General features: G+C 40.3%; 1 protein-coding gene and 1 long non-coding RNA gene across 4 annotated transcripts; both read right to left on the reverse strand.

Annotated features, from left to right (window-relative positions):
- Positions 1–232: 232 nt before the first annotated feature.
- LOC117492346 lies at positions 233–24,988 on the reverse strand. The gene is made up of 2 exons (XR_004556845.1): positions 24,455–24,988; positions 233–574 (listed from the first exon to the last, which is right to left on the reverse strand). It is a non-coding gene; the product is annotated as an uncharacterized LOC117492346 (long non-coding RNA).
- LOC117492344 (nuclear body protein SP140-like protein) lies at positions 380–11,660 on the reverse strand. 3 transcript variants are annotated; one of them, XM_034142539.1, is made up of 13 exons: positions 11,602–11,660; positions 11,183–11,391; positions 10,055–10,229; positions 7,890–8,066; positions 7,601–7,720; positions 5,348–5,464; positions 5,112–5,248; positions 4,649–4,714; positions 4,426–4,562; positions 3,011–3,125; positions 2,850–2,924; positions 1,879–2,022; positions 380–1,714 (listed from the first exon to the last, which is right to left on the reverse strand). In XM_034142539.1, exons 2-13 carry the CDS (start codon positions 11,324–11,326, stop codon positions 1,616–1,618), a joined length of 1,506 nt encoding a protein of 501 aa, XP_033998430.1. In that variant the 5' UTR covers positions 11,327–11,391; positions 11,602–11,660; the 3' UTR covers positions 380–1,615. The 3 variants fall into 3 exon arrangements, with proteins under 3 accessions (XP_033998430.1, XP_033998429.1, XP_033998428.1); XM_034142538.1 differs by having other exon boundaries at positions 2,853–2,924; positions 7,839–8,066; positions 11,602–11,656; XM_034142537.1 differs by having other exon boundaries at positions 7,839–8,066; positions 11,602–11,656.
- Positions 24,989–25,680: the final 692 nt, after the last annotated feature.

Consider the following 25,680-nt stretch of genomic DNA (forward strand, 5'->3'; position numbering starts at 1 on the left):
AATAGTGTCAATCTTCTTTGTTTTCATTCTGCATACAGATTTAACCTTTAAGCACTGGTGCAAACGTACACAGTGAAAGGGTTAATACTCAATAGTCCTGCATTCAAAATCGTACTTAAGTAAAGTACGAAAGTAGTGGCATCAAAATATACTAGTTCCTATGGCTGTCAGATAAATGTAGTAGTGTACAAGTAGTGGAGTAGAAGTATGAAGTAGCATTGAATGAAAATACTCAAGTACAAGCAGGTTTATCAAAACAAGCATTATCATACAAAGTCAAATTCTGACTTTCACAAAACATACATTCATAATTTATACTTTATGAAACCCTCTTATCCTAACGTGATTATTCCTTAAAATAAAGTGCCATTGAAAATAATGTTGGGAGTTACATTTTCTTTTAATAAAATCACACATATTCATATCCATTGTAAAAACTTGGGTTAACGAAAAGCTGTCAAAACTTAAAACAATTACTAATGATTACATTACATTACATGTTACTTGTTAGACGCTTTTATCCAAAGCGACTTACATACTCAATACTGTGGACAATCCCCAGTGGGGTTTGAACCTGTGCTCCCCTGATCCGAACACCAATGCACTAATCCACAGCGCCACAGCCGCCCTATACCATACTTAACCTTTTTATGAGTAAAGAAATTAAATAATGATTTTTTTTTTAATGCAAAATGCACTCCAATAACACTCAAGAGACTTTGTTCACGCATTTGTCTTCCTTGAACAATCTGTTGAATTAATTACATAGGATGAGACTGAAAAGTCCAAACATGTCTATACTATTACAAAAGGAAGTACAATAAAACACCATTTAAAGTCAGTGTTGCTATTATCTAATAATATATTTGCCTATTTTTAATTATATTCATACTATTGGATAGTAAAACCTGAGTGTAAATGGATGTCAGAGCAGGAAACAAGGTAGCTGGTTACAGTGAACAATCTTTGAAAGTTATCTTGACAGTATAAAAGTTATTTGGAAAACGTTAAAACAGTCAAATTGCTGCAGTGCTGCTGTACTCTTAGCAGAGAAACATCATCTCCCCACGATCAGCACATGCTCACTTTGCATCCTGGAGCTGAAACACTTAGGAAGTTGAAAACTTTAACCGGAAAAACGTTTGGACCTTTGACTGAAACGCAACATAAGGTTGGAGAATATACTAGTTGCATTACACAAGCAGATATATGGAGCCGACCCAAAAGGTCTGGCCATCTCACTTATTACATTAACCCCGGATTGTTATATACAAAGAGGCAACGCTGGCTCAAGTGCCCTCACTTAAGGCAATTTCAAAAGGCTTTTACAACTTCTAACCTATCTGGAAGTACTGTTTATGACCTGTAAATCCGACATCTTTTGATGTACCTTCCACAGGTTTACACTTTGAAATTCAATGTAATTTAAAAAGTACGTTAGGTAAACTGGATAAGTTGTGTCTTAAATCAAGTAAAGTTCCATTGCCTTCTCTTGATTAGCAGCTTTTCTGTTTGGAATATATTATCCACATGCAAGGGATATGTCAAAAACAGGGCTATTTACACATTTTGTAACCGTTTCCCAGTATCTACTGAGCTTAAAAAATGAAATCTGTCAGCCAACAGTTTGTTCAGAGATGTTGAACACACTATTAAATTCCTTGTCAAACAACTCCTTCAGTCTGTTTCCCATCGCAAGGCATCCAGCATTGCCCTGCAAAAAGAACACAACAGACCTTATCACTAAAATATGTCCTAAAAAATAAATCTTTACTTTGATATTTGACTGTTTTAAACCATTTAGTACCAGATGTGAACATGATGAAAACTCCCAACCCTGCAGTTCATGTAGAGCTTATGAAAGACACTGTTTCTTACTTGGTTGTATAAGGCAGAGTTGGAGAAAATGAGCTGGACGTCGGACACAAACTCTCCGACAGTCTGGTAGAGTTTCTTCTGGAGTTTGCCGGCTACATTGTTCAGCCACATTGGAGTTTCAATCACAGAGGAGTATCGTTCCAACTGTGGGCGGAAAGCAGTAATTAATTAAAAAGGGCCTATTATGCTTTTTGGGGTTTTCCATTTCCTGTAGTGTGTTATACAGGTTTTTGTGCATGTGCATGGTCTGCAAAGGCTAACATCCCAAAGTTCCTCTCCCACACACTCCCCTCCGACTGAAAAGCCTCCATTGGACTCCTTTGTTTACTTCCATAGCGCTCCTATTGGCTGGTGCTAACATATTAGTATTTAGTGTCTCTACTGTGACATGTCTCCATGCTTTAATGTTCAAAAAGCTCTTTATTGTTCTCATACTGCCTGTGCTGCAGCACCTCTTTTCACCCTCTGTCTGAAACCAGAGCCCAGTCTGCTCTGATTGGTTAGCTGGCCGACTCTGTTGTGATTGTTCAACCACTTAGACATGTCCCGCCCCCTTAGCCTATCATGTACAATGTGTTGGAGCACTAGCTAATAGAACCGCTAGTGTTACATAGTGATGTCACTGTGTTATGGAAGTAAACAAAGGAGGCACTTCAGGCAGAGATAGGCTAACAGGTGGGACACGACAAAGTGCTGCAGCACAGGCAGTATGAGAAAAATAAAGACCTCTTTGAACATTAAAGCATGGAAACATGTCACAGTAGAGAAACTAAATACAAATATGAACCTGAACATGAACAGAATAACTCCTCTTTAAACAGTCTGCAACACATTTATCTTATCTCAGATTCACAAAACACCAGAAGATAGTCCTCCAAGAACGAAGCACACATTATATGCTTTAAATTAAATCATTGGCATTATTTGTCATTAATAGGAGCAATATTGGAATCACAATAAAAAACACTTACAACACCACATGGGTTAGAAGCAAATATTTGATCCTTATCAGCACTGCGCAGACACAGAAGGAGGTATTGGCAATGCTGTTGATGTAAGAAAAGGGAGGGATGAGATTAACGGAAAACAAGACACGACGATGAAAAGAGAGATTGAGTCGCAGTGTGCTCACCAGCAGTCTTTGTGATATTGTGCGAGACAAGGCTGCTTCTCTTTCCGACTCCTTGGGGTAAAGGTTTTCATTGGCCTTGTATACACAGAATGTACACATCCATTGGCTTCCATCGCTGCTCACATTGACACACAAACATAATAAAGGTATAAATGTTGGGTCGGACAATTAGCAATCTTCAACAGTATATAACATCGATCCCTCTTTAAATAAGTGAAACCACGTGACATAACACTTGCGTAGGTCATTTATAAGCTGATTTATAAAGTTAAACAAATAGTTTAACATGTAATAAAGCAGGGTCTCCGTCAAGGCAGCGATGCTTTTACCAAAATAAAGTAGATTAGGTGACTTGCATTACAATACAATGTATTGTATTGAATTAAGTAGTATTCTGCAGTTGAAGTTGAATCTACATTTTTTTATGGATGTCAGTTTTCGAGGCCAAAGCAAGTCACATTGCTATCATTAATGGCGCATTTCCACTACACGGCCTCGCTCGGCTTCGCTCGGTATGGCTAGGCCTCGTTAGGACTGGCTCACTTTATGGCGCATTTCCATTACAGTTTAGGAACTGGGGTAGTATCTATAGTGACGCAGTGTAGGCGGAGCCGTGACGTCATCTTCAATGAGAACCCCAGAAAAACAACACAGCCGTTAGCTGTTAGCACTCAGAGCTCACAGCTCCTCATATCTGTTCAGAAACTAGACAAAAGTTAAACAAGTACAAACCACAGACTGTCTGTGTCATGGCGAATACAGTCGCTGGTTTATTTATGTCTGTATAGGCCGTTGTTGTGAGTGTGGACGGTCTGAGCATATATTGCGTTAGCTTAGCCAATCTCCATTTAGAAAACACGCATTTTAAAAGGTTTTTCGCCTGCCGTCTGTCTGCAGACTTGTCAAAGCATTAATTCATGGTTTTTACTAACCGGTATCAGTATGTTGTTACTTCGGCATCATTTTGAATCGTGTATTACAATTAAATCACGGTCAAATATGTCCATCTTGTTGTAGTTGTAGCCCCCTTGCCAGTGATTCTCTCTCTAGTTTAGCAAACTCAGCCCGACTCAGCCTGGTTGTTCCTGGCCCTAGAACCACGATTTTATGGGGCCAGAAAAACTGTGAATTAGGACCCGCTAGCCGGTACTAGGCCAAGTGGAAACGCAACCAAAGACGGGCCGCTGACGTCACAGCTCTCTTAAACGGGGCTCCGCGCTGCAGTGGAAACGCGCCATAAGATACATCCATGAGTTTATACTGGTGCAAAAACAATGTCTCTTGAACTACTTGGTAGGTGTCCTTTATAAGAAAATAATGAACAACCTGCAGCCAATCAGAATCAAGTATTAATCCAGATTTAAGGGGAACAAAATGAATCGTGTTTTTTTCTTTTGTTTTGATTCAAAGCTCACTCTATTATGTTGTCCTCTACATGAGGAAGGTGGCATTTCTGATGGAAGGAGCGAGGGCATTTATCACACACCACAAACTCGTCTTCTTCTTCTTCAGTTTTACAGATGAAACACTCGTCATCGTTTTTCTCATCATCCTGCCAAGACAGAAATGTAAACATCTCAGTAGGATTACACTACAGAAGGTTCCTTGTTTATGAAACTGACTGATTAACAAACTTACCAGATCCTTACTTCGCGGTTTGCACAGTTTACAATCACACTGCACTTCGTGGATCAAGATATTTGCCTGAAAATAAACAGTGTCTATGTTTTACATAGTTAACAACGTTCAGGCTTGACAAGTCCTTCGGTCTCTCAAAAGCTCATTACCCTCCCTGGTTACAGGTACATTTTTGTAACTGAAGATTTGCTCTGAAAATTATTAAACATCACTGTTTTCACAACAGAGCCAGACAGCTAACCAATCAGAGCAGACTGGGCTCTGGTTTCAGACAGAGGGTGAAAAAAGGTGCTGCAGCACAGGCAGAAGGGGAAAAATAAAGAGCTTTTTGAACATTAAAGCATGGAGACATGTCACAGTAGAGGAACAAAATACAAATATAACCTAAAAAAGAGCATAATGAGGCCCCTTTAAAGATTACTATCAAAATGCATCTCACAAGAATACACAGTTACATGTTTACCTTTATGTGATCACCGAGTGCTTTCCCTTCACACTCGATGTCTTTCTTCCAGGACAAATATGTTGGACATGCCTCCTGCATGAACTGCATTGGGGTCATCCATTTGGTCTCAGTACGAATACTCTTCCCTAAGGTCCCTGGCAAGGAGACACATTACACTAGATTCAGCTGGTCAGTAAAAACTGTATTATTTCAATACACATATTAAGCTTTTATGTTCAGTCAGATATAGCTACCTGTTGCAAATCGTTTTTCGTGTAAGTCCCCCGCTAAAGGTCCACATGTGACTTTGAACACCTTCCTGCCACTGTCATGGCTGGCGTCTGTCTGTTCCTCTCTCTCTCCTTCTTCATCTGTAATGGACAACATGATTATCCTAATGCTATGATACTGGGATTGGGTCAAGCAGCAGTCTATGCAAGAGTGCCAAAAACTGCATTTCTTCAAATGGCCACTTGAGGCTCTAAAAGGGAGGTTTAAATAGCTAACGTTTCAGCAAAGATTCTTCTACATTCTTCTACAAAAAAAGTCTCAAATTTTCAGTGAGTGAAATTCTAGTGTTATCCTATTTATATGTTGACACTTATTAGCAGGTAAACAATGTCTGCACTTACGTTACCTGGCCTGTTAGAATAGCTCGTTGATGTACAAGTCACTTTAAAGAGTTAGCTGTTCATTTTTTCAGTTTAGTAATGACCAAACAAGCATTTTTTTGCTAGCCTAAATTAGCATCCCAATTGACATCAAAGGTAACGTGAATTATGGATGCCAACCAAGCTAGCTAGCTTCAAGTATCTGGTAACTTAGCCTTTGGTACAAAAAAACCTAGCATTAAGCATCAGTGACCCTATATATAACTCTGAGGAAAGCAGGACCTGTTCCAGCTGTGGAAATATCTGTGGAAATATCTGTGGAAATATCTGTGCTGCTTGATGAATCCTGGTCTGAGTCCTCGTCCTCATCTTCTTCTTCCTCGGACACTAAAAAATGAAAATGGTGAATAGGTTTTCCATTGCTTCTTCGTATGAATAATTTATCCTACAGTTAAAACACTCACTTCTTCAATATGCCAATTTGAAACTCAACATTTTACACATGCAGACTTAGATGAAAACCATTTAGATTAGACCGATACATCTTGTAATAGCTTGCAGGGATTCAGAGTTTTCTCATAGACTATCAAAAATACTCCATGTATACACCTTTAGCAACAAACCTGTGGTTACATCGTCAGTTGGGAACAGGGCTTTCTTGGTCTAACAGTAAGAAAAAAGGGATATTATTAGGGTCAGATCATTAAAAACTAAGTAGTCAGAATATATGTATTTACATCAGTTTTTGTTATTACCTTTTTGCATCCTGCTCTGTAGTTTGCTGCTTTCAGATGACCCGCCTGCAGTGAAGTTCCCAAAATCTTACAAGGTGTAGCAACATTTCCAATAGTAAACAATTAAAGCTGTCAAATCCAAGTTTAACAAACCTGTATAAGTTTTCCCAGAGGGGTGTCCAAACATTTAATGGTCATCTTCCAGTTCCTGGAGATGTCCTTGCCCGCAAACCTCTCAAATTCACCCGGAGAAAACCATTGTCTCCCTAACAGCGATGCACTTCTCCCCTGAAACAGAATAAAGTATTGAGGATGGGTTAATGTCAATCAATATTTACCAAGCATTGGAAAATCCTTCCAGCTAAACCTAACTTCCCATGTCACAAAACTGGATATTGAGCAACCAGTCTTGCCGATATTAAATTGATCGTGATTTAAGTTTTTTAAAGGGGACATATTATGTACATTTTCAGGTTCATATTAGTACTTTCTGCCTGTAATGGGACATGTCTCCATGCTTAATCTTCAAAAAGCTCTTTATTTTTCTCACACTGCCTGTGCTGCAGCACCTCTTTTCACCCTCGGTCTGAAATCAGAGCCCAGTCTGCTTTGATTAATTAGCTGGCCGGCTCTGTTGTGATTGGTCAAATGCTTAGAGATGGCCCGCCCCTTAGGCTATCACTTACAATGTAATGGAGCGCAAACAATTGGAGCATAAATGATACAGAGTGCTGTCACTATGTTACGGAAGAACACAAAAAAAGTCCAATAAACAAAAATGTTGCAGCAATGGTTACAATTGGACATTGTTAATGGTCTCACACACATAGTACAGTGTCTTGAAAATCATATCAGTTTGCACTGCAGGAGAACATTTGCTCATAGCGAAATCTGGAATAAATCTCCCCTTTTCTTTTGAGAATATGTTATCACACATATTACTTGCTTAATAAAGTCTGATACAAATTTGATGAACAATATATGTCACTATCTTTCTCCGGTCAGAATAAGATTGGAGAAGTTTCACTATATATCAGAAATTACATTGTGATTAATGATCTCTAAATCTGGTCCTAATTTACTTGATTTCCATATTGGAGTCGACAATGATGATAAAAAATGTTTCATGATCCCATACTTCAGTTATTTATATTCTGCTCACCATTAGCCAGTCTTTTTCTGCTGAGCATCCCCTTCTTCTCTCCACAGGTCACCGGCAGCTGGGACTTGTAGAGGTCCCAGGTCCAAATGTCGTTCTTCTCTCCCTTCTTCAGGGGAGAGGCTGGAAAATAAAAACAAAGAAAGAAAGAATTTACTTTACAAGTTACTTTTCAGCAGGGGAACTTTGAGTAATATACAGTCATGTTTACAAATGGAAGCAGAAGTGGGAGGTGACTTACAGAAGTGTATTTTCTCAGGCCTTTTCCTCGGAGACACCCGAGACGACGGACCTGGCTGCTCCTCCTCTTCGTCGCACACATCCCTATTTTTCAGTTTTCTCTTCTTTTTAACAGAGCTCTCTTGCTTTTCCGCTTCCTCCTCATCTTCTGAAACATCCTTCCTTTTCCCTTTATCTGCCTCCTCTGTTTCCGACCTCTCAAGAGGAGGTATGTCGGATTGGAAAGTCCCTGCAATTTCAATTAGTTCAGTCAGTTTCATGTGGAACCTATATGCTGCAGGTCTCCCTTGAAAAAGAGATCTATGATCCAGAGATGGAGTACTCGAGTCCTGGACTCGGACTCGAGTCGGACTCGAGTGCCGATTTTCGGGACTCGTGACTCGACTCGGACTCGCGCACTGATTGACGCGACTCGGACTTGGACTCGTGAATTCTCGCACACGATGACTTGGACTCGGACTCGTGAATTATCGCGTACGCTGACTTGGACTCGGACTCGGACTCGTGAATTTTTTCCCCCACGATGACTCGGACTCGACTTGTACATTGACGCTCCGACTTGGACTCGGACTCGGACTCGAGCACGTTTTCTATGGAGTCTGATGTCCTCTATCCTGGCGTGTGCACCGGCTGCGAGGCGAGTTCACGTACTGGGCCCCGCTATTCCAGTCTAAAGATGTCTAGAGACACACCCCGCATCGTGCTGTATGCTTTCACACATTCTGCTTCCACATTGGAAAAGAGCAGCGCAAAATGCTCTATGTGGAAACAATATTGAAGAGAAGGCTCCGTAACACATTACTCTAAACATCGAGTTCAGACATATAGGCTGTCTTGAACACTATCATCAGAGTAACGTGATCTAATCAATACATAAAGATTCAGCCGATAACACGAAAGCACACGGCTACTTAACATGCAGAATGACGTCATTTTGCATGCTAAGTAGCCATGTGCTTTCTGGGGCTAAATCTTTATCAGTAAACCGATTTAACCGGTAAAAGTTCCTTCAAAATAAGAGTCCCGATCTTATTACTTTCAAAATAAAAGTGCAAAACGAAAACTTTACCATAGGAAAATATTGGCATACAAATATAATCACTTCTCTAAAAGGTAACTCATTTTAAACATAGTTCATTTATATATAATAATAATAATAATATTAATATTAGTAATAAGCTTTATATTTGTATAGCACCTATTACAAGAATTATAGCCAAACTCGCTTCACAGCAGTTCAATAGACAGATTAGTATAACATGACAGGATAAAAGCAATGTAGAGGAGCAGCTACATTTCAACACATATATCCACGAAGATTAATACATGAAGACTTGTGACTCAGACTTGACTTGGACTCTTCTTAGGTGACTCGGACTTGGACTCGGACTCGAACACAGGTAATGATGACTCGGACTCGGACTCGACTCGGACACTCCTTGGGTGACTCGGACTTGGACTCGGACTCGAACACAGGTAATGATGACTCGGACTCGGACTCGACTCGGACACTCCTTGGGTGACTCGGACTTGGACTCGGACTCGACTACGACTCTCCCTTGGTGACTCGGACTTGGACTCGGACTCGAAGAGTGGTGACTCGAGAGTGACTTGGACTCGTGAATTGGTGACTTGACTACAACACTGCTATGATCTCAATGGGACCATCTGGTTAAATAAAGGTTTGAAATGAAATGAAATGAAATGAAATGAAATAACGGAAAAATTCCTTCCTAACTTTATTGTCATAGTGTGGCCTCAGCAAATTTCGCCAATAATGATGTCAACTTATAACTACGTATTTATTTGTTTAGCTAACTATTTGAACAATGGTGTATTTATTGTTCTAGCTATCAATTTCAACAATGGTTTAATCCATGGTCATTACTTTGACCATGGTTTATGCAGAACTATTTTACGTTTTGACTATCAATGGCCAACTATTTCAACTTGTTATTTCATTACTTTATAAGAAAATTGCGTGTATCCATATTTTTCAAGTTAGTCAATTTACTTTCAGCTTACCGGTTAAACAGGTATGCTAGTTTGCTAACCCTATCAATCCTAAAATATAGTAAACAGTGTTATTAGGTGTTAGTGTTGAGCCACAAAGTGAGATCAGTGATTCCGATTTAAATTTCCAAAGAGAACAGGAACATGATGAACAGAATCGTAATCATTAACACACTAATGACCAAAATAAAGACTTCGTCTGACCGTTCATGAGGTCGTTTCTCAGCAGTCGCAGGGTGGGGTACTCGTTCAAGATGGTCTCCTTGAAGACACAGCTCCAGAACACTTTGATGTCCTGTGGTTGCTTCCTCTCCAACCGGTCCAGAATCTCGTAGAGACCGTTCTTTATTTTTTTAATACTCTGCATGCGACTCACCATCTACAGACACACAAACAAAAGGAGAAAATAAGGGGTTTAATAACTGCACAATAGCCTCAGAGCGCAGATGCAGATTGAGCCAAAACACATTTTTGTTTTATCATTTTCAGCATCCAAAGAGCCTAGATTGAGGTCAACAAAATCACAACCTAGATATTTTTTTACGTGTATATTACAAAAGTTGTGAAACCTAAAATATAAACCAAAAATAAACTGAACTTGTTTTACAACACCAGGATATATTTCTTGGTCATCTGATCACAATGTTAGCTTTGACACTTCCATTAAAGCAGGGGTTGGGGTTATTTGAAAATATGTATACCTATGTATGCTAACATTCATTTAATCTATCCAATGGTTGACAGATAAAGTTGAAATGCTTCCATTCAATTTGGGTTAAATAGATGTTAAAATAATTTAACCTGATTGACACTGACAGATCATTCATACTGCTGATCACTGTCATGGTTTAATTGATATAAAATGTCTGTTCAACAAACGTCTCAAAATGCACATATTAGGGGACAACAAATAGTTTTGGGGTAGAGGGGGGCATGAAAACGCCCATTAGAAACTCAATTGAATTTAAGGAAGTAGAAAATAACCAAACCATATTCAAAATCCATTTGCAAAGTCGGCAGTAAACAGCCGAAATATAGGCCTACATCATTTTTAAATAAAGTAATTGTTATAAATATTGTTCGTTTATGTTGTTTGTAAAGTGTAGACTTTGAGTGTGGGCGCAATCTGAGTCAAAAAGTAGTGGAATTAGATATTGAGACCAGCTACAAGTGGCTATTCGACGAACTGCAGTTTTGGCGCTTGTTTTTCACATGCCTCACCACAGGACGTTTCAAAATGTTTGTGCAGAAATGAGTAGCAGGCATTTCATTCAAAGAGGAAGTGTGTATGAAGAAGGTAATAACAACAGCGTTTCCACTCCAGCCCCTCACCTGGTATCTGTCCTCCAGCAGCAGGTCGTGGTCCCGGAGCTGTCGCAGAAAGGTTTGCGGGTTCTCCATGCAGGACATTACCGTTTTACTTCGCCGGAAAAAGAGCAGGAGCTCATTATCCTCCAGCCAATCCATCGGTTCCATCAGATACAGTCACTGCCACAAAACAACCAGAGACACCGTGTCTGCTCCACATCCAAACTATGGCACTAAAGTAAACAAAGTGATTTAGAAAGTCTCCCTCCGTTGTTTACCATGCATTAGGCCTCATTCCCTGCGCGTAAACTGTCCCGATTCATATGATTTGGACACTGGCCCTTTCAAATGCGCATAAGAAACTTCCCCGTGGACTATTGGGTTGGTGGTTTGAAATCAAAACAAGTAGAGATTTAGAAGCATTCATTCGTGGAGTTTCTTACCTGTATCTTCCCACAAATGTGTCCTCAGTTCCTCCTTCAGCGAATAGTATATTCCTGCAATACCTCCCTTCTCTTTGGGTGACGTTTGGAAAGTGAAACTAGTTTTTTATTTTTGACAGATAAATGCACTACTGGTCCCTGTCTGCAGAGGGCATCATCCACTTAAAAGAGACTTCCTGAATGGTTATTTATTTAAATTAAAGAATACATGTTATTTTAGTTGTCAGTTAGTGAGAAAAATAACAGTTTTATTTAAAATTATGCTACTATTCAAACTTAATTTGATTATCAAGGGAATTGTATATGTCATAAGACTTTTAATCTCATGAGCTCTGTAAATTGTCTTACTGTATTTCTATAATAAACTGGTTAGTTGTTCTCTATTTATTCAACATATTGCATATTATCTCTGTTCTATTTTATATGTATATATTTTTCTTGGGAACGACATGAGCAGTTTGAGCTGCGTGCCTCCTGTCTTCTGAACTGAAACATATGCATGAAGAATAGAATAGAATATTTCTTTATTGTCATCATACAAAGTACAACGAAATTTCATTGGCAATTCTCACTACAGTAAAAAATAGACACAATAGTGAAGTGAGTGTACAGTGCACATAAATACTGCAATCATCACACAATTGCATCTTCCATCTTCCATTTTCTTTAATTGTAATGTTGAATTGAAAGACTGCGTACCGGCGCAGGACTTGCGTACGGCACATCCTACGCCGGTTTCCTTTTATAAATCACAATCAACTCGAAATGCGGCGCAGCTTTTGCGGGCTTCACGTAACGCCAGTATTTGCCTATAAATCAGGGGTGGGGAACCTTTTTCCTCTCAAGGGCCATTTCAATTTTTCCAACATCCTCCGAGGGCCGTACAAATTATTGACCTCTGCTTAAAAATACTAAAATCACAGTAAGTAAGTAAGTAAGTAAGTAAAACTTTATTTATATAGCACCCTTCTCAACACGGATGTACAAAGTGCTTTACAGTACAGTACACAATTCAGTACAACTATAAAATGTAGAATAAAATCTAGTAGACCTAATCTCCTCTGGGGTCCGGGGGCATGTTCCCCCGGGAAGATTTTTTTTTAAATGTTGAAGTTAAAAGCATCAATCTGGTGCACTTTGAGAGCAAAATTAAGAGATCTATGGATACATCTCTCAACACCCATATGAAACAGAACTGTAAACAGATTTTCTTTTTCTTTATGGATATTTTACAAATCACTCCCCTTTTAAACTGTAGCCTATTCTTGTTTCAACTTTTTTTTACTCTCATATAGTATTTTATACCTGTTTACTTTATTCTCTTATTTTTTTATAACTATAATGATCATATAAAGATGTGCCTTTACCTCACTGGTTGGAGAAAAAGCTTCTTATATTCGTTAGCATAGCTAGCTAACCAGATGCTAATAACAACAAAGTTATTGAGTGTATGATCAGTATGACAGATGAACAGATCGCCACTGGGCTCACAACTACAGACACAGCTACGCAAAAACTGCGGCATGTGTATGGCTTCCTATGGGTACTGCAATCTTTGGAAGTGCGGGAGCTGCGTTCTGGTGCTCTCTTATGGGATTAGTTTTGTATCATAAAGATAAAGCAACACTTTCTCAGGCGTTGTGCACACGGGAACGTTTGCGTTTATGCACAGTATGCGTTTTCAAAAAAGTCTTCCGTTCACATCCATTCGTTTCATTTAACGTGTCTGTTCAAACGAGACCGCTGGAAACGCTGGACACGCTGTAGTACATATGCCGGGACTATAAGTGGCGCTGTAACTTCCGCAACAAAATACACCAAAAGCAGCGAAGAAGACTCCGGAGCAGCCCCGCAGCAATGTTGCCATGGCTACCCTTCTGTTTATGCCCCGCGGTGGATTTAGCAACATGTAGTTCATGTAATTCTCCATGTCCACTTGTTGCTGATGGTTGTGGTAGAGGAGCTGTAGATTTTGCACTAACATCTGTAGCATAGTCAGTAGCAGTAGCACTAGCAGTAGCTACTGACAGGAGGAAGTGTGTGTGGCGATTGCTGGTATTCAGCGGGATATAGTAATTTCCTCAGCATGTAAATATATGGATAAATGCAACGGGGAAGTTAACTGAAAGAAATCGAATCTGTGGATATTGCATCGACCGACCAAGAAGCACGTCTCCGTGGAGAGGACGCGCTCAGAAAGAGAGATATTCTCTACAAACACCGGGTGAGATCGCTCCTCTGGGACACGCCGGTCCTCGTGTTTCCTTTTTTTGTGTGGATTATAGCCTGAATAGGCCTACAAACATTTCTCTTTTTGCCGCCGACGGGCGCAGGAGCAATGAACAATAATGGCCTGGATTAGGCAGTAAAGACAATTTTGGTGTATCGCAGAGCGGACTGTTTAATTTTGTTTGTGTTGTTTGGCTGGAAAATTGTCAATATAATGGATCAATGCATGAAATCTGACTCTGTTTATTTTGTTTAAGGAGTATATTGGGTGTTTATTTTGTTTAAGGAGTATATTGGGCGTTAACAATTCTGGTTTGCCTTTTATAATATTATTTCATTCAAGAACCCCTTGTGCGTTTAATTAACACAGCTATTTTTGATAGTTGATCGTTACAGATGGCTACTGGCCATGCTACAGCAGTGAGCAGCAGACGTGGGGAGAGGTGGGGCTATCGTTATTTTTTCAGGAAATATTCGTATAGAGGTGATTACACGGACTCGTTTGACCCCCCAGAGAGTTTCGTTTGCAAATCTATCCACCTTGGGACCCGTTATCGTTTGTGGGGTCCGTTTCTATCGGCCTCATGTAAATAATAGGGCTATACGCAAGAGAAACTATGCAGATACAAGCCGTTTTGTCCTCGTGTAAACGGCGCCTTAGAATAAAGCAAAACTATGAGTTTAAAAGAAAAAAAAACTGAGTCAAGCTAAATAAAATAAATTTCAAAAACAAAACTATAAGTTGCAAACAAATCATGTAAACTATAAGTCTTTTTTCTTTGTTTTAACATATCTTTTTGTTTGCTGTTCTTGTTTCTTCTTTCTCAATTATCAGACTTTTGCTCTCGCTGCAGCACTCTCTTTTGCGCTCCTTCACTTTTTGTTTGAGATTCTGACACAAACCTCCCAGGTGGGCGGGACTTTCAGGGGTGCGTCCCCATTGGCTACTCAGTTTTTGAGTGACAGCCCAGTCCTCCAGCGATTGTACACTGCAGGCAGCTGCGTTGTGGTAGCTGAGATAGAACCATAGAACACCCCCAGAAGAACCAGCATTTCAATTATTATAATACTACAAGTGAAAATATATGTAAGTATTCATCACCCCAATTTCCCCCAAGAATGAATTAAATATTCAGATTTGGACACTATCCACCTGTAGTGTCTCCTCTTAATCAGAAACCCCACGTATTGAATTATTGTTTCTAAATTGTGCATTAAAAAGGGAAAGAGAAAGCCCAGCAGCACTCACACAGCAGCCCCGGAGCAGCGGTGTTCTCCCCCGGTTCCTCGGCAGTCTGCTCCCCGCCTCTGCATGCGGAATCCCCGCAAGGCGCAGGCGAGCCTCGGCTGCTCAGAACCAGCGCAGACGTGTTCTCATCCACCGCTTCCGTTTTCACATGCAGGATCACGATGTCCCCGCAGCCGCCTTGCAGATGTCCCTCCATTTCTGACAGAAAACAACAGGAAAAAAAAGACCGAGCGTGTGTGTCGCCTGCGCAGGCGTTACATTTGGGAGATAGTTTGTAGCTCCGGGATCGAGCTGCGCCTCGGTATGTGCTGCTTACTTCATGATTCCCGCACGTCGGGGAAGTTATTTGCGTGAAAGACCCTCACAAACCCCCGCTGGAGTTTTTTTTTCATGAGGGGTAGAGAAATGGCTGCGCTGTCCTCTCCTGCTGACGCAGAGCGGCTGCGCAGCTCTCCGCACAGATTTGCTGCTGGCAACTGTGACAGTGACGTCACACGCAGGGCATGGAGGCAAAAAAACTCAATTTCATTGTGGGCCACATTAGCATTATGGTTGCACTCAAAGGGCCGGTTGTAACTTTAAGACTATATAAATATGCATATATAAATATATAATATATATTAAATAATGTATTATATTACATTATTGGCTCTGCATTGGACTATTATCAGTTCTGGTAATAACCTCATAACGTCTGAAAGCAGAGGTCTAGGGCAAATAATTGAAAGCAAATATTCAACAATTACACCATTGTATATTATATTCTTTGCAAGCTCTTGCGGGCCACATAACACGAGGTCGTGGGCCGGATTTTGCCTGCGAGCCTTGAGTTTGACACCACTGCAATAAAGCTTCAACAGGACACTTTCTATCATAGGTGTCCTTAACAGTATGGACGTAGACATTTCTTCTGAAACATTGCTTGCACAAAGACATGTTGGTACTAGATGTGTATTTTGTAAATGGTGTCATTTTTATCTTTCATATTTTATGCATGCTTCTTTAGTAATATTCAGCTATTGTTGGCTCTTTACCTGCTGTAACATGTACATATCCCCTCTGTAGGACTAATAAAGGTATTCTGATTCTGATTTTATCTAACAAATGACTTAGGGTAAATATAGAAGGAAAGAAAATCCTTTTGTTCCCTCATGTTATTACTTTTTAAAAGAAGACAGAGACATATTTCCATCCTTTTCATTATAATTGAAAATAAACTATTCATTTTTAAGCTTTTCAAGTTTTCATATTATTATTACTACAATAGTGTCAATCTTCTTTGTTTTCATTCTGCATACAGATTTAACCTTTAAGCACTGGTGCAAACGTACTCAGTCAAAGGGTTAATACTCAATAGTCCTGCATTCAAAATCGTACTTAAAGTGGACCTATCATGCTATATTTAAATGATATATTGTAGGGCCATACCTATATAAGGTATATTTATACGTTTCTGTTTTCAAAATACCAAACAGATGATGCATTTTAAGCCATGCCTCATTTCGCTCAATTTGCTGTTCTCCAGCCCTGTTTTTGCAGGGGGCTGATTCTGTGAGCTGCAGCTGACCACGCCCCCCTGCAGGAGAGGATAGCGCGCTCTGATCAAGTCAGAAGAGGGGGAGAAAAAGAGATCTCCGTCCTCCGTGTTTTATTATATAGTCGTTATTAATTTGTTTTAAAGCTCAATAAATAACAAAGAAGACCTTTGACCGGCACTTTTCTAATTTTGTCCGGAAGATTTCAACTTTAACGGACATCTTGACCGGCGAAAGAAAACCTAACTGAAACTCTGCCGCACGGTCCCCTCGTTCCTTGGAAGAGGCGGAGAGGTGGGTGTTTGTCATCTGCTGGTGGACTAACCGGAGAGAATTACAGTGCTTACCTCGACGAGGAGGGATTGCATTGAATTAAAGCAGCAGGAGCAAACGCTTGCCTCGGGGAGGGAGAAAAAAAGCCACAGCGGAGAATAAACAGAAGGGTAACCATGGTAACCATGCGCGGGAAGTCTTCTTTGCTGCTTTTGTGGCAGACTACAGCGCCACTTACAGGCCTGGCATATGTATTACAGCGTCTCCAGCGCTTTCGAGCGGCAATGGCCGGCCGTGGCCCAACCCCACATTCCCCTGATAGGTGGAGAGTTGGCCCAATAGCCGTAGCGCCACCGTCCTGACGTCAGGACAGTGTTCAAATCAGGATCAGTTTTTATCAGATCCATTGCAGCCCCTTTTTTAGAGATTTGGGTATGGAGGAAAATAGAGAGGGTTGTGTTTTCTGACACTTGGTGAGTTCCTTGGAACACCGGGGACACATATTCATGTATAAAAGACGTACAAAAGTGCATTTTGCATGATAGGTCCCCTTTAAGTATAAAGTACGAAAGTAGGGGCATCAAAACTTTTCGCTCCGTATTTGATGGTAGTGGTGTCGAAATTCATTCGTCACTTCCTTTTCAGTTTTTTTTTAAATCTTTTTTTTTTGTTATTATTGTTACGTCCTGTCTGTATACACGTGCTTTAAAATGTATTGTTTAATTTTACATATTTCTCATATAATAATCAAAATATATGTTTACAAATGTTACATAGTCTTTGTCAGCATATTTTTAAGGGGGGCATTTCATGACAGGGGGGCATAATTTGACACAACACCGGCACTCAGTGCCCCAGGGCCCTTAGTACAGATCGCGTTCACACCGGAGTACTTTTCCCTGAGGGGAGATTACGCAAATGAGCCGCTGACGTCACTTCTTCTTCTTCTGCTTTGGGTTTACTGGCAGGCCACAAACCACTTCACGGCGAGTACAGTAGGTGGCGGTATGCACCTTAAAGTTGTTTGCAATCCGCTACAAAAACAAGAGAAGAAGAAGAAAAACTTCCCGCGTATACTGCGACGCCCACCCACTCGCTGTACATTAAGCGTTTGTTGTTTACCTTCCGACCTCAGACATGATGGAGATGGAGTCGACTGAAGTTGTGCTGTTTGTGCTCATGTTATACAGCTTTGTAACTGAGTTAATGCAGCCTGAGCAACTTGCGTACAATAACAAAACAAGCCGAGCACGAGTGGTGGTAGAGAACGCTTTTGGCAGACTGAAGGGCAAGTGGCGGTGCTTGATGAAACGACTGCAAGATGGACAAGATCAAAATCCAGGTGGCAGCATGTTGCATATTACATAACCTTTGTGAAAGTAATGATGAGTACAGGGACGAATGGACTGCCTTACCGGCGACCCAGCTTGATGGGCCAGCGCCAGCCATTGCCGAGGCTGGGGGGCAAGACACGCGCACAGCCCTTATGAGGCATCTGAACAGCGTGTAAATTGTACATTGTAAACATTTTGACAATAAAGCTGATCTTTTGTACAGTGCTTTTGTTTCTCTCTTTTATTTTCCAGTAAAGACAGGCAACATTACAGTGTGGCAATATAATAACAATAAACTGTGCCAGGTGTGTTGTATGTACAGTAAATAGCAGAGGTGGGGACTCGAGTCACATGACTTGACTCGAGTCAGACTCGAGTCGCATATTTTTTGACTTGAGACTTGCTTGACTAACATTGATAAAAGACTTGACTTGACTTTGACTCGGTATTCATGACTTGAGACTTGACTTAAGCTTGAGACAGATGACTTGAAAGGACTTGTCTGTTTAAAATTAAATATTTGCGTTTGTTTTTGTAGTGAGATATTACGTTTAGTTTTTTCGAAAAACGTGATTGGGTGATTATAGCGCCATGCGCGCAAACCTGGCAACCCACTAGACGGCAGGAGCGTCAGTTAACATGGCAGCGGCTAGCGTTACTCCACAAATAGTGAAGTTTGGATTCAAGGATTATGTTGTCGATGACGCTAATAAGAAGAGAACAGCGGTATGCAGGGTCTGCAGCATAAAGATCAGTGACACGACCACCACAACATCCAACTTCATTCGTCACTACAAAAAAACCCACAGAGAAAGGTGCGTGAATGTGTTGTGTTAGCTAGAAAGCTAACGTTAAATTTAAGCTACGTTAGACTTGGTTTCAAATCGATTAAGCATTGCAAAGAGAAGACAAAACGGTAAATTAACACTAGAACCGCCAAGGGATTCATTTTGACTAACCCTGATACTGACGGGCTGTCAGGAGAGGGAGAGAGAGAGAGGAAAAGAGATGCCTCGTTTATTTCCCCGGTGTTATTATCAGAAGTTACTGTAAACTGTTGAATAATGTAGTTCATCCACTTTTAGTAGTTTGTTTAAATGTTTTAATTATGTTGTTTTTGTTTGTAGAAGTGCATCATTCCTTGATTTATTGTAAAATGAATCTGAACTTTTTGATCTGTTATGATGATAAACTGAAGCAATTTCTAAATTAACCCAATTAACTGAGTTTTAAATCGTCCTACTTAGTTTATAAGGAAATTATAAAGAGGAACAAATTAAATGATTTGAAAATGATATCTTTGTAGGTGCTGACGCTGTTGGCGGTTATAGTGTTAACAGAAATTTAAATTAAATATGTGTAATGGCAAATGCCATATACGATTTTCTTACCTGGAATTCTGCCTTTTTGAACAGACTTTTTGATTGAGTCCTAGCTATATTGTCTGCAGTTCTAGGGTTAATATTAATCTAATATGATTGTCATCGGTCTAAATTAGATTTCAAATGATTAACTGTGTATGTAATGAAGATCATAGTGTGGGTTAAATCCATTTTCATAACCACTGTCTTTTAACTGATTTAAATGCGGAAACTGGGCTTATTCATCAGAATTTCGTATGACTTGACCCGAGCAATGACTTGACTTGACTTGCTTGACTCTCACCACAGTGACTTGGGACTTGCTTGATACTTGTAGGTCAAGACTTGAGACTTGCTCATGACTTGCACATGTAGGACTTACTTCCACCTCTGGTAAATAGGCTCAGCAGCAAACCCACCTTTATTATATCTTCCTGAGACCCACTGCATCCGTCTGCCATAAACACTATGGAAACCTACATGTTAGTTTCGGCCCATAGTGGACTCCATTTTGTATTGTGTATAATGGGGGGGGGAATTAAAAGTTTGCAAATCCCCATGTCCTCCTCAGAGGACAATCATAAACACATTTAGTTGTAGGTCAAATAATATTTCAAATTATATAAATTATCATATTTGTGTATGTGCCCCTGCCATTCTTCCACAAGGTTGCAACATTGATGATAAATAAATGACAAATAAAGCTTCGCCAGTTTATAACCGATGAAACATGATGGTATCAGAATAATCACTTACATGTGATGTATAGGATGCTACACAGGTCACTAAAGATAAAGTGTCAGGAGAAATAAGCAAGATACAGGATCTGTTTAATCGCCATGTAGGTTCTCTTTATTGCACTCTCAAGATATAACAGTAAATAGAAGTTCACATTTTTAATGTAAATAAAATAGAAGTTGTACATGTAAGTTAACATTATCAATATAAAATAAAGTGTCAGTTGTATCAAGACTGTAGACAGTAATAACAATAATATAAAATAAACTGTCCCAGGTGTAGGGATAGGCTCAGCAGCATACACACCTTAGTGCAAAGTTGTGTGTCAGTATTAATAAAAACAATACAAAATGAACTGTCCCAGGTGTAGGGATAGGCTCAGCAGCAGACATTGTTAACAGTGGCAACTATAGGGAGGAAGGTTGGCTTTCACTAGCTGGGAAAGCACTTCCAGAAACCCATTCTGAAAAGCGGTTTGACGCTCATCCTGGCGCCGCTCGCGCTGCGCCGACACTTCATCCTGGCGCTGCACCGACACTTCATCCTGGTGTTCCTGGCGCTCCATCTGCCGCTTCAACACTTCAGCCTGGCGCTCCATCATCGTGAGCATCTTGTCCTCCGTTTCCTGGGCCTTGGTTAACAGCACCATCTGATCCCCGTGCATCGACTCTTTCACCACGGCACGCCGGTCCTCCAACGCCTCGACGGTGTCAAAGAAATTCACATCCCGTGCCCGCTTTCCTAAGAGGGAAAATAAGCAAGATACAAGATCTGTTTAGTCGCCATGTAGTTTTACAACATACTAGGAATGTGTTTACTAGTCAACATTGGACAGGGTGCAGGCCGGGACAAGACAGTGTACACAATGCAGGTGTGTAGTAGAAGCAGTGGCGGCTGGTGGAACATATTTTAGGTGGGGCTGTGGAAATGGTGACCAAACAATACTAGGGGGGTCCGGGGGGATGCTCCCCCAGTAAAAAATGTTGAGAAAAGACCCCCTAAATTATGACTTCTGGTGATGTTAGAGGGGGGGGGGGGAAGGACAATTTGAGGCTTAAAAATATGAGAAGACTGATCAATACCTCCATAATCTTCAGTGTGGTTAGCTATGAATCTTCCAAAACTTCCAAACACCTTGTCCTGGACATCGTTTCTGCAGCATAAACTGTGTAACAGTACAGTAGGCCTACACAAACTGCAGAACACCGGGGCTTTGGGAACACTCAAAATTACTTAAAATGATTTAATTCCCATTTAACCTGTTAAGGGGCTTTTTTCCCCCTTTTTTTTCCTCACGAAACTGTGTCTCAGGGCTTCTTAAAATGTAATAAACTATTCCTGTGTCCTACTCAGAGGAAACACAGCTAACTGATGATATGAACCATGTTTACCGAAACAAAACACAAGTCTCACAAGAAGCATCTAAATGAGCCCTGAGCGAAAAAATGCTAACGCACTCTAGGTATAAATCAATCTATATACTTATGGGATATGCACAAACAAGCTTATGCTAACAAGCTGAGATTCCACAGATTCTAGAAATATACTGTAAGTATCATCACTGAGCGATCAGAACTCGCGACAGGGGAAGCAAATACAGACATCACACGACGTAGCTTTAGGTAGCAAAACACGGAGATATGCTCACCTTTTGCAGAATAATAATTCTGATCAAAAACGAGAAAAACGCGGCTGAAGGTTAATCCATAGGTTAATCCAATGTGTCTGTTACTTTGAAAAAATTATTGATGATCCATAATTCCATTTTTATGTCAAAAACGGAGTTTTCATTAGCTGCTAATGGTAGCTTGCTTCCAGAGTGTATGACAGCTTCCTGATTTGTCTCCTTGGATACGAGTCCAAACAACTCACAGACTGCACTGGGCGCTGACGTAGGAGCCCTGTGACCATCAGATTTGACGACGCTGATTGGCTGAAATTATGTTTCGGTGGCATAGTTTAAAGATAGCAACAGTTGGCTTCTGCTGCACTTGCTGCCCTCTCGTCTGGGCGCTGTGCATAGCGCCCAGACGAGAGAGGGTAATGATACACGGGCAAGGCCAGGCAGGAAACATGTGATTTATCAGTAACTTTAGACATCGTAACACAATTTTAAACGAGATTTTATTGTAGATTATACATTTTACTGATACCAATTATATAATATTTACCTTGTTCATTAAAAAAAAATATATATATATATTTTTTTTAATTTTTAATGTGGGAAGAGGGGGGGGCGGCGCCCCTAGCGCCCCTATGGGCCGGCCGCCACTGAGTAGAAGATAATATAGGATCAAATAGCATAAAATATATATATATATATATATATATATATACACACACACTGAGTGTGTGTGTGTGTGTGTGTGTGTGGAGCTGCCGTTCAAAGTGCCCTTATTTATTGTTTTGTATTTTTGAGTGAAGAGTGCTTCATGTATGCTTGAACTTTGTTTAATGTTGTTGAGGCAAGTTTTCTTACCGGAAGTCATGTGACCTCTAGCCCGGATGTTTACAATGTTTGTGAGAGAGTAAAAACGGCGGTCTAGGCGAATACGTTTTCACGCTGTTTCATAATTGTACCAAGAAGGAAATAAACGTGATTGTGAACATCAGTTCGATGCGTAACGTTCTTTCAAGACCAAGTTACAGTGTGTGTACCTTTGCGTTTGGTTGCTGGTAAGGGGGACGAGCAAGCGCTGTGATCTGGAAGGGAAAGCTCGCTTGTTTCCAATCCTGAGAGTTGTCCAGCCTCGCCTGAAACACACGATTAGTGCCATGAGTTAGTGAAGCAAATTACAGAAACACTGCACAGTTATTCACAAGTCAAAACGTTTTCATAGCGGCCGAGAATATCTATCTAGCTAGATGTTATTAGCCAGCTCGGGGCCGGTGTTAGTCAGTTCAGCCTAGCATGGCTAGCTTGATCTACTGAGCAAATAAAAGTACACCTGAGACCATTATTGTGCAGATTAAAACCCCAGTGCATGTAGTTGATTTTACCTTCGTCGTGGTCGTCGTCATTGGCCACTGAATCCTCCCACACCATCGTGCCCGAATCGAAGGTCGATGCTGTGCCGGAGAAAGGTCTGTGGCCTAGCAGAGCATCCAAGCGCTCGTACCATTTACTGGTCTTCCGGTCGTTACCACTCTTGTTATTATAGTCTTTAATTTTTTTGTAGTCCTGCCTGAGTTTCTTTATTTTTAGCCGGCGTACCGTGGCGCTGTGCACGATTCCCAGCTCGAGTAACTTTTTCGAACAACGCTCGAACATTTTGGAGTTGGGTACTGGCTTCAGTAGCATTCCCTGGGTCGCGTCCTCGGCGTAGATTACCAGAAGCGCCGACACCTCCTCATCACTCCACCGCTCCGATGATTTATTGATGCTTGCCATAACTGCTTTCAAAACAAAGTACTCTCCGTTGGTGCGCTGGGTTTATGTAGCGAGCAAATAAAATGGCGGCTCTACAAAACATTTCAGAGTTTTACGGGGCGTGGTTTGCAATTCGCCCAGCCAATCAGAACTGGGGCACTTTTTTCCCCAAGGAAAGTACCATCTCTCAGCAGGCACTAAAAATGGGGGTAAAAGTTCCCGAGATTAAGTGCTCTTTTTGGTGTGAACGCGACATAAGGGGTACTAACGGAACTAAACGCAAAAAGTACGGTGAAAAGTACTCCGGTGTGAACGCGGCTATTGAATGAAAATACTCAGGTGAAGTACAAGCAGGTTTATCAAAACAAGCAATATCATACAAAGTCAAATTCTGACTTTCACAAAACATACATTCATAATTTATACTTTATGAAACCCTCTTATCCTAACGTGATTATTCTTTAAAATAAAGTGCCATTGAAAATAATGTTGGGAGTTACATTTTCTTTTAATAAAATCACACATACTGTATTCATATAAAACACCTCCATTGTAAAAACTTGGGTTAACGAAAAGCTGTCAAAACTTAAAACAATTAAACAAATACTAATGATTACATTACATTACATTACATTACATGTTAGACGCTTTTATCCAAAGCGACTTACATACTCAAAACTGTGGACAATCCCCAAAGGAGCAATTTGGGGTGAAGTGTCTTGCCCAGGGACACAACGACATGCTGACTGCAGTGGGGTTTGAACCTGTGCTCCCCTGATCCGAACACCAATGCTCTAATCCACAGCGCCACAGCCGCCCTATACCATACTTAACCTTTTTATGAGTAAAGAAATTAAATAATGATTTTTTTTAATGCAAAATGCACTCCAATAACACTCAAGAGACTTTGTTCACACATTTGTCTTCCTTGAACAATCTGTTGAATTAATTACACAGGATGAGACTGAAAAGTCCAAACATGTCTATACTACTACAAAAGGAAGTACAATAAAACACCATTTAAAGTCAGTGTTGCTATTATCTAATAATATATTTGCCTATTTTTAATTATATTCATACTATTGGATAGTAAAACCTGAGTGTAAATGGATGTCAGAGCAGGAAACAAGGTAGCTGGTTACAGTAAACAATCTTTGAAAGTTATCTTGACAGTATAAAAGTTATTTGGAAAACGTTAAAACAGTAAAATTGCTGCAGTGCTGCTGTACTCTTGCCAGAGAAACATCATCTCCCCACGATCAGCACATGCTCACTTTGCATCCTGGAGCTGAAACACTTAGGAACAGTGGCGGCCGGTGGTCTTTTTTTTTGGTCGGGCTCTTGACGTACCGTAAGTGACCTACCCGGGGGGTCCGGGGGAATTTTTTTTCGAGAAATGACCCCTTAAATGATGACTTCTGGTGATGTTAGAGGGGGGGGGAAAGGAGAAATCGAGGCTTAAAAATATGAGAAGACTGATCAATACCTCCATAATCTTCAGTGTGGAAAATATTATTTATCAACCTGAACATCTACTACTTTACCAGGAATTTGTGTTCTCAGAACTGGTCTGTTTTTTTCTTTCTTAAAACTGTTCATGTTTTATGAACCAACACCTTCACCAAGTAGCTTTACAGTGAACTGCATGTGAGATATAAAATTAATAGCATCTTTTCAGTAGCATTAATTATAAATATTTAAGTGGTTCAATACAAGTCACTACAGCATTTCAAACTGAACTGTGAATAAATGCAATTTAAAAAAAATAACCACAGCACAAAATGTCATAAATTGTGTTTTTTCTTTGTTTCTCTGAGGATTATTTACAAACAGGCTTATTTACATATAGCAATAACTCAGAAATGAAAAAGCTACATCGTCTAACACGAACAACCACTTAGCATAATGATAATATATGTGTTATGTACAATGTAACTGGCAATGCTAGAGCAAGAAAGAACATAAAGTTTGCAAAAGGTTTAAATAACTT

This window comes from Trematomus bernacchii, unplaced genomic scaffold (genome assembly GCF_902827165.1).
Source record: "Trematomus bernacchii unplaced genomic scaffold, fTreBer1.1, whole genome shotgun sequence".
In the NCBI taxonomy this organism is placed as follows: Eukaryota; Metazoa; Chordata; class Actinopteri; order Perciformes; family Nototheniidae; genus Trematomus; species Trematomus bernacchii.

Coding starts and splice junctions, on each gene's coding strand:
- LOC117492344 (XM_034142537.1), bottom strand. CDS start 11,326: ATGGAACCGATGGATTGGCTGGAGGATAATGAGCTCCTGCTCTTTTTC. Junction 10,230..11,182: donor TGCTGGAGGACAGATACCAG/GTGAGGGGCTGG, acceptor GTGTGTCTGTAG/ATGGTGAGTCGCATGCAGAG. Junction 3,126..4,425: donor GTAGAGGACAACATAATAGA/GTGAGCTTTGAA, acceptor CAATGTGAGCAG/CGATGGAAGCCAATGGATGT.